Source organism: Trichoderma gamsii (genome assembly GCF_001481775.2).
Source record: "Trichoderma gamsii strain T6085 chromosome Unknown Scaffold_66.2, whole genome shotgun sequence".
Taxonomy (NCBI): domain Eukaryota; kingdom Fungi; phylum Ascomycota; class Sordariomycetes; order Hypocreales; family Hypocreaceae; genus Trichoderma; species Trichoderma gamsii.
The window spans coordinates 24,660-33,935 of record NW_020171403.1 but is presented as its reverse complement, the minus strand read 5'-3'; the positions used below and the strand labels follow the sequence as shown (position 1 = coordinate 33,935).

The window sequence follows — 9,276 nt, the reverse complement described above, 5'->3', positions numbered from 1 at the left end:
CCCCCCCCCCCCCTAAATATACAGAAAGCAAGCAGCATTGCCTTTCCCCTTGTAGCTTGCCAAGAAGTTCAGATATAGAGTAAGCTTTCTTATTTTATGATACCATGAGTTTGAAAAGAAAAAGGCACAAGAAGAACAAGAAGAGCAAAATTGTTATACCATAATGTGATTTCATTAAACAATTTGATTGTCTTATAGTACAAGATAAAGAAAATATATATAGATCCATGTACATGTAAAGCAGACTATTTTTGTTTGAACCACCCAAAAACGTAAAAACGAATCAAACACGCCCTATTATGCAAATGCTGATAATAATAATAATAACAGTAGAGAAGACAGTTTAAGCCGATTCCGTTGTTTCCTCGTCACTCATGCTTTGGCCTTTTACCACCCTTTTCAATGTGTCAAGTGTTTTTTCGTTTTCTCTATAACCGTGACGGGAAATCCAGCCCCAAATAGAAAAGACAAGGAACTCATTAACCTCCGCCCTTAATACCCAATGAGTATTTTGTTTTCGTATCATTTTTTTTTTGGGAGTATAGTTTCATTTGCTGCAGTAGACATGTGTGAGTGTCCGATTCAATATAATGAAATAGCGTCTATGTGATTGGTTTAATGCCAGGATGGGGTATTTCAAGATGGGAGGAGCCGGTTTGTTGTAACCGGATGTGACGGATAGATGTTGCATGCCATGGCGCAACTAGTGCAGCACCTCAGCAGGCGCCTGCTACTAATAGCCGCCATGGGATGGGAGAATTGAAGTGGCATAAGCAGCTTACTGGGCATGCTCCTGGGCCTGGGCAGCCTTGCGGGCGGCTAATCTCTTCTCCTCAGCCTCGACCATATCTGTAAACGAGTTTGTTAGCTAGATGCTTCAATGTCTAGAGGAGGAATCGAAACTTACCCATCCACAGATCCTGTCCCTCGTACTCCTCCTTGTGGATTCTCTTCTCAATGAGGTGCTTGTGCTCAGGGTCGTTGGGGTCGAGGACCATGACGGTCTCCCAGCGGCCCTTGCCGCTCTTGGCATCGTTCATCTCAAAGGCTGCCGAGACGATGAGCACGGCAAGAGTCAGGCCCTGGGCGTAGACACGAGCCTGCACGATCTTCTGGGGGGTGCTCATGGGTGCGCGGCTGACAAGGGCAAAGGCAACGGCCAAACTGGCCAGCCACGAGGCGCAGACAATGCTGTAGCGGTGCTCGCGGCCATAGTTCATGAAGCGCTCGTATGCCGTCTCGTTCTCGCGGAGGATCTCCTGGGCACGCTGGGAGTTGTCTCGGTACATGCGTCTGGGGTCCTGTTCCTTCTGATGCTTGATACCCTGGCGATCAGCCTGGACGATGGCGCCAAAGGTAGCGGTGGATGTGACGAGGAAAGTTCGGAATGGCAGGGTCAGGCCACGGAAAGAAGGATATCTCCTTGAGGCGTAGATGACACCAGAGGCACCGATAGCAAGACCCAATGAACCACCGATCAATCCGCCCTTGACAACGGCGTTGTAGTGGGCGGCTTCTTCTTCCTTGGTGAGGACCTTCATGGTGACTGTAGGAGTTTGTTGTTGTGATAGGTAGGTCGAGTAGTTGTAGGTGGTAGCTGAGCTAGCTCTGAAGAAAGTGGCTCGGTTTTGGTGGTTATATAAATATCTCGGGCTCAGGAAACTTCGCAGAGCGGGGGAAATCGAGCAGACAGGGATTATTCCCGATAAGTAAAGGGGGTCGCGTATAGGCTATTCCAACTACCTAATTGGATGAAGGCCGGCTGATGCGGTAACTGTTGCGTGGTCGGGCGAGGTTGATAACCCCAGAAGAGCTGCTCTGATGAAGAGGGGTGGTGGCGTCAGGAAAGCTCTGGTGGATCCGGATGTAGCAAGTGGCAGCGGGCTGATTTTAGCTGGTGGATGATTTGATTACTGGCCGTGTGAGGATTGGATTATCGTTGACAGTAAGACTTTGTGTGATGGCTTGTATGAGTCGAGCGTGAATAGTTGATTGAGTCTGTATGATACAAGACTGAGTGAAGTGTTGGGATGTTTGGTTGTGATGCGATGATGCTGATGGCAATGAAGACAAGAATTCGATATGATGGAAGCGAGCGCGCTGTAAATATAGTGCTGGGTCAGAACAAAGCGGCATGATGTCAAGCAAAAAAAATTGCACTTTCCCTTCCGAGCCGCCCCGCCGCAAACCCGAGAATTCCCCACCGAGAAATTCCCGTGCGCGACACACCGGGCCTCCGCAGGACGATCGAGGAGAGAGTTTACGCGGTTTCGACCAAACAGGCAGAACGGAGATATCACTTACACACTAAGTTGGGATTATCGAATTATCCCTGTTTGAATTGCATGTATGACGATTGAATGCTCGCAGCTGCATAGGTAGAGAGCAGATCGATGGAAGTTGAAGTTTTTCTCTTACTCCCTCCCTACATCATCCGACTGCTCGATGCGCGCCGCAGCGGCCACCGCCGTCTTATGTAACGATAGAGGCTGCGCGGCATAATGGAAAAAACAGAAGCCACCTACTCAAGCCACAGCGCTCATGGCTGCGGCTGCGGCTGCGGCATATGCGGCGCCGCTTGGCGGCAGGGCCGTGTGATATACGCTACAGGCTTCATTTCGCCTGGGAGCCGCCTAGCAAGCGCGGCCCTGCGGCGGTTTCGCCCGCTAGAAACAGCCAGCTCGTCTCATCGGCTGACTAACCGGCACAATGCCTCATGCCAGCTTCGACCCCTGCAGCCTTGCCAGATGCGCTGCTCTTGGTGCCATGCCGGCAGCCGAGGTGGGCATGGCGCCGGGCCACCGATCATACTCGTACGAGGTGAGAGTTTTATCGTCTCGCCCGACTGCTGCGCCGCCGACTTCCTTTTGACGTCAACGGTACCCTTGTGGTTTCTAGAACTCCGGGCGGTTCCGCCGCAGGCAGATCGCATGATGGCTGATTGCTTGCATCTCCGCGCTCCATATCCGGATCTGGTGTCCGCAGAATTAGCTGAAGTCGCTGACAAGGGCAGTCATACCCAGATAGGCAGTAGTGATAATGGCAGTAGACATGAAGTCGTAGTATCCGACATTAGTACAGAATCAACGACATTCCTGCCAAGAGTGCAAGCCAACAGTATCGCATCTAGAGGGAGATTTTACAAATGATCTATTTAACAGACATGCCCGGCGGCATTTTGAACGCTTGACAAAAGGAAAACGGTAGATAAACAAGGACGCGGCAGCACTCTTTCAGATAATGCGTCCTTGTCTGCATACATCGCCCAAGTTGCTACCCTGGAGACCGAGCCCAAAACTGAGTTGCAATCGAGCAGCCATCATATGCGCCATTCCGATATACATATCTTTGCCACCCCCCAGATCCAGAGCCGCAATGCATGATCCTACCGATCGTTGCCGCTTGCCGCGCGTCTGCCGCCAGCCGCATCGCGGCGGTGTGCTGGAAAACACTTGGTTCGTGGATCCTTATCTTGCAACCCCCTGTTCGGCGCCCCCCCCTCCCGCGAGATATCTCGACTGATCAGATATCTAATCGATACCAGTCAATTGCCACCTACAATGGTGAGTTCCGTGACGTAGTACTGCTAATAATAATAGTAGTACTACTCAGATTGCGCCATGCCGGAACCTTGGTAGCTGAGATCACTCGCGGGTGTGAATAAACATTGACGACTCGGGCCGGACACTCGCGTCCAACTAATGCTAGGCTGTCCAAGTTCAATATTCTACTTCGTGATTAGCTTTATCATTGTACTAGGTACCTGGGAATCCCATATTCAAGCCATGTGCGTCTCTTGTTGGGTCGTTTAGGCTCATGGATCTCTTAGTATAAGAGCTTACACTCGCAGTACACTGGACCACCTACGGCCCCAGCATCGCCAGATCCTTATTTTACATGTTATTGCAATTGGAAAAGCTGTAATTGGCCGTTCATTACGTTTTCGACCTTGGCACAGCCCAACAAAACGTAATTAGGCTGTTGGTAGGAGACTTGTACGCACGAATTCACATACGAATGACATGGCGGCAGAAAAGAGAATTTTCGGTTGTGCCGAGAGATTCTGAGCTACCTGCTTGGCATCTGACCATGTGCCGAGTGGTTGGTGCAGCATTTGCCCTGTGCAAGAGCTTGTGCACGGCAGCCCTATGCCGCGAACCGACAAGACTCGAATACCAGCTTCATGGTGTAGTATCCGACAACCCGACACTTAGAGAGCAACATCCATGACCAAGTATCGGGAAGCTCTTTGACTACTAATAGTGACACTCAAAGGTCATCTGATATTAAATGTGTAGCCATATAGGTAACAGCCTCTTGAACTTTATAGTCGAACGATGTTGCGTAGTATGCAAACGTGCTTACATGTACACACTCAACAGTTGTTTTTTCTGTCTAGGAGAGGAAAAGAATATTCACAACAGAGTTCGTATTGTGTTTGTATTGCGGCTATATCTCTGACAAACTATTTCGTATCGTATAAGATAGTACATACTTTCTTTTATTGAAGACCATGCCAAGGCCCCCCTGGCCACGTACATCTGATATAGACAACCAACAGCGCCGACGGCAGATATGCACCAATGCGCAACTCTAAACACTAATCACACAGCTAACGACGCGCTCGAGCCTCATGTTCTAAAAAAAGGGTCGATTTTACTCCAATAGCTCAAAGCACGGCTACGGCATGATATACGGCTACAATATGGAGCAAAAAGAAAAGAAGCTCTGAGCTTTCCCGTCCTACTGCCCGGTGGCAAAGTGCGGCCATTCATATGTACTTACAGCTAAGAGATGAGAGTACTATAGTTCAAAGCACCACCTCATGCAAAACATCTGTCAAAAAAGGAGAAACTGCGTCAAGTCTACTTGCTTGTACATACGGAGGCGGCGCTCCGCTCTTGAGGCAAAAAGGAAGAAGCCACATGTCGAACCTGTACGCGAGGTGCCGAAGTGGAGTCCCCTTCTGGCCGGCGATGCTGAGGCGAGGCGATCGACAGCGCCAATTGTGGGAACAAGGCTAGATGTGATTGATGCATTCAGGGTCCAGTCCCAAGACTGGAAGCTGCTCTGCAACCGCTAGCGCCTGCCGAAGCGGGCAAAAATGTACAAGTATGTAAAACAAAAGAAACAGAAAAGCGGACTGGCTGAGCTTCTCACTCTAATGGATTCCGTGGCTTTTCTTGGCCCTCTTGTACCTTGTTCCCTGTTTCTAGCGAAGCCATGGAAGGGCTCCATTTGTTCCATGAGATGCCGAAGTCTACCGCGCAGAGCCCACTTGGAGCAGGTTTCCTTTCAGAACAATTCGACGCCAGGACGAAACAGGCTTTGGTTGCGACCAAGTGGAAAATTCCAAAGCTACTTCAATTGTCGGCGCTTCCTTGCTGTTTGTTCTCGTTCTTGGATGCCACGTTGAATGGCGGCTAAGCCCGGCAAATGTTGTGGGTTTGGCGTCTTGGCCTTTTTTGTGCTCGGCTGCGACATCCACTGGGGCGTGTCTCAGACATGGCCGAGACTTGGTGCGATTGTTAGAAATGGCGTTTCAGGGTTGAGCATTGTCTTTTTTTACTGTGCAATACGAAGCAGAGAGTTTGCCCAAGGTAAAGAGGGAAGATTAAATAAATTGGCACTTTGCATCTGTGTATAGGCATGCTCGTTATAATATCAATACGCTTCTCCATCATATGTGTCTTTTTTTTTTCTTACTCGTTATACATGTAATTTCGGCCGGCAAGATTTGCGGCTTTTAAACAAAGTTAAGAAACACGCCGGCTTACTGCCATGCACGCACCAGTGAGCTTCCAGACAAGCGAGAGAGCTAAAAGACCCTCAGAGATGTCATTGCATCCAAGTCAAATGGTGCCGGTTAGTATTATTTACCAGGTACATACTTGGAGCGAGCATTTGTGTCTCGTAATGGGATACAGCAGCCAATATCCATCCCGTGTGCCACGCTATGACTCAGGCCAGCTGGCGGCAGAGGCGCCATAGCCAGGACTAAGACTCCGTCAAAAGGCAAAAAGAGAGGCTGTTCCCACTTGCGAGATGGATCCCGCACGCTTTCGTCCCCCTGCGATGTCAAAAAATGACAACTCGATTAGCCTCGGTATTAATGGAGCGAGGTACCTCATTATATTGCTAGTAGCTAGTAGTAGTTGAATTGCGACGTCGCACTTTTGGTGGGAGGAGAGTCTGGAACTGCATTGGGCGAACTGCAAGCGTCCTTTAATTGATTGATATTGCAATCGCATTTGATGCTGCTGGATGCTTCCTGCAACGCTGTAGGTTCACTGTGGAGAAATAGGAATGAGTTGCAGGGGCAATGGGTTTTGCGCACGCGACTCCAACCAGGTATCCCTACCCTCTCAGAGGCATTTTCTCACTTTTTCACTTTAAGCGTCCTTTTTCCCTTCCTGTCAGTTTGGAATTGATGGCGGAATGTGACCCTGCAGCATCGACGGCCCGAACAAGGGAATCAATTTCTAGATTATTTCTATATTACCCGTACACTATGATTTCCGATCAATCTTCTTTTGATGAGCCAAGACTCGGTCGTACAATTGGAGGATTTTCATTCGTTGGGGGGTGAGGTCAACTGATGCCTCAGATGGGTAGAAATTAACACACAAGGACTATGAAGATCGTAAGATACGGGGTATTGAGCGTCGGTGCATTTACGAGCGGCCGCGTACATTACACGTAGACGTATATGACGGCGACTTTTGGAGATGACGGAGCGCTTTAGGCGCCAATCGCGGCCTCGCTGGACCCTGAAAATCGTCAAGCTACAGGTACGCAATGAATGACGGCCATGCTCTGCATCCAGGGGGCCTGGACTCGGCGTCGCTTATCAGGCTGATGTTCACACATCGCATCGATCCGGCGTCACGTTTTCGCTGTTTGTTCAGCTGCAGGTCACTTTGCTCAAGCTTAACAACTTGAATCCAGTACTAGTGCTGGAGCTACGAACACGACTCGTCCTCCACGAGATGGAGATCTGGCGGTGTCAAAGGGGCGCCCCCAAAATGCCCCTCAACTCGATATATCGGCTTTAATCCTGCGCTTGCGGCTGCGGCTCTGAGTTTTATAGATGGTGAAACGGTCCTTGTGACATCACTGGGAGGACTCATATTGGGGGACTGCAGCTGAACTCACCGCACTCTCTGCTGTATAATTACTTCATGACCGCCTACTGCGCGTCTAGATGCGGTGGGGTTTTCTTATGCTTTTTTTCTGCTAGAGATGGCGAGCGGTGAAGGGAGGAGGTGAAGCATGAAGTTGCTGAGTTGTCCACAATGCGAGCACATGTAGTGAGATTAGAAGCTAAAGGCCATGTCATGTCATAGCCACGACTGCTTCTATATATGGCCTCCATGACGAATCATCCTAGAGACACTGCTGAGCACATGCAGCCACATCTACGGAGTACCCAGATCTGCAAGCTGTCAAGTAATACTTCAGGCCACTTGTCGGCCACCCAACCACCGCATTCGGCTTCTTCCCTGTGCCCCAGCTCACATGCGAGGCAAGACTCAGCTGGCATTGCCGTCAATCACGGAGTATTCCGTCGAGTAGCACGTCGCAAGTGGCAATAGAGGGACCGTCCGGCGGTCAACCAACCACATGCGGTAGGCCAGGCCAGTACTGCACAAGTACATTACGATTGTCCTGCTCAAACTCCATACGAGTGGCCAAGCCAGGTCCGGTGGCTAGAACGCCGTAGTGGCTCAGCATTTCAACCGCACCACCACGTAGCGTCGATGCTAGTGCGCGGTCGAGTAATGCCACCAGAGGCACTGATAGGTCTGAGCAGGTCTGAGCAGGTCTGAGCGGACTGGAATCGGGTAATAGCGCCAGGCACCTTGGCAGCAACAGCATCTCCGACCCCAAAAAGCCCGTGGGGTGCTTCTCACATGCGCAGTAGGTACAGCGCATCCATCAGCCATTGATGTCGGTGTGCAATAGTGCCGCCAAAATAAGGTCCTTTTTCGTACGGTAGCTGCTTCATGTAGAGTAGACCGAGCGAAGCGATGCGGAGAAGTTTCATTGAAGATCAAGCAATACGGAGCCCCAGACGCTGCTGCTGCATGCTGAATTGCGATTAGTATACCGTGCATCTGATGTATGCACAAGTCATGCCCGCGAGCTGTAATGCGCGTGGCTGGAGCCTTGGCAGGCCAAAAGCGCGCGCAAACCAGGCACGTCTACAAGGTGATGTGGTATCAACTCCATCATATTTCCCAACTTCGTAATCAACCAAGCCGGCGAGCGCTAGCCCTTGATTGGCAAAGAAGCCTCAAGCGCTCTCTTTCTGCTTCTCTGCGAAATTCCTCGCCACCGGCACCAAAGAGTCGTGCACACGTCAGTGCTAGCTGCTAAACCCGTGCTAATCACGGCCAAAGGTGTAAAAGTTTAAATCGATCGAATCAAATCCGTCGGAGAGCCAGACAGAGAGCACGAGGAACTTCCGATGCCCGGAGAAGCGGAAGAAATAACAAGCGCCTCTCGAGTGGCCAAGAGAGCGGACCGAGAGCAACGGGATGCATCCATACCTTACGTCGCGATACTTTTCGCCCGCAATCGATTGATGCTTGCCTGCCCGTCTGATTTGCTGATTTGCCCATGGAGTCCTGAGATGGATGCTTGTAAGCTGGGTCTCACTACGACACACTTGGTAATTCATCATCGGTGACCTGCATTGTTGACTGGTTTAGCCCTGACCGAGCGAGGCCCTGTGCCAGCCCATCAACCCATGTTACACCGGCCGATGCCTACATGCATATAGGTACATGTATGTACTGCTACGAAGCGGTTGTCGACTAAGACGACGTGCTTGAATCGACACTCACAGAACCCCACCACGTAGGCTTATACTGTACATTCAAGCAAATGCCTCGCGTTCGATGTGAGATACCTGCAGTTTGCACATATCAAAAGTACGAGTCTGCTGAAGAGGAATCCACAGCAAGAACAGGGCCAGGGTTCCGGAGCAAGGCAAGGCAAGGCAAGGCACAGAGAGCCAAAGTCGTCGACTCGCATGCTCGTGCAGGTAGCACAAGCAGCAGGACAGGGCATCTGTGGTAGCATTCGGCATCAATCCGTCCAGGCTCAGAACGCATTTAGATGCCACCACAAGTCCCATAATAAGGCCCAGCATAGGCCGCCTCATCCCCTGGAAGTACGGATATGCAGCTCGCTACTTTGAGCCGTCGATTTTAATTTGTTACTTGCACCGCGCAGTCTCCCGAAAGCACGAGGTAGACCTCGAGTATTGGC

At 50.5% G+C, this 9,276-nt stretch overlaps 2 protein-coding genes across 2 annotated transcripts; both read right to left on the bottom strand.

Moving 5' to 3' along the window:
• Positions 1-778: 778 nt before the first annotated feature.
• Positions 779-1,541, bottom strand: TGAM01_v210575 (hypothetical protein; the record flags this gene model as incomplete). Its single annotated transcript, XM_018809798.1, has 2 exons — positions 779-849; positions 908-1,541. The coding sequence occupies 2 exons, from the start codon at positions 1,539-1,541 to the stop codon at positions 779-781; spliced, it is 705 nt and encodes a 234-aa protein (XP_018657004.1).
• Positions 1,542-7,611: 6,070 nt separating this feature from the next.
• On the bottom strand, positions 7,612-8,047 carry TGAM01_v210574 (hypothetical protein; the record flags this gene model as incomplete). Its single annotated transcript, XM_018809799.1, has 2 exons — positions 7,612-7,834; positions 7,914-8,047. The coding sequence occupies 2 exons, from the start codon at positions 8,045-8,047 to the stop codon at positions 7,612-7,614; spliced, it is 357 nt and encodes a 118-aa protein (XP_018657005.1).
• Positions 8,048-9,276: the final 1,229 nt, after the last annotated feature.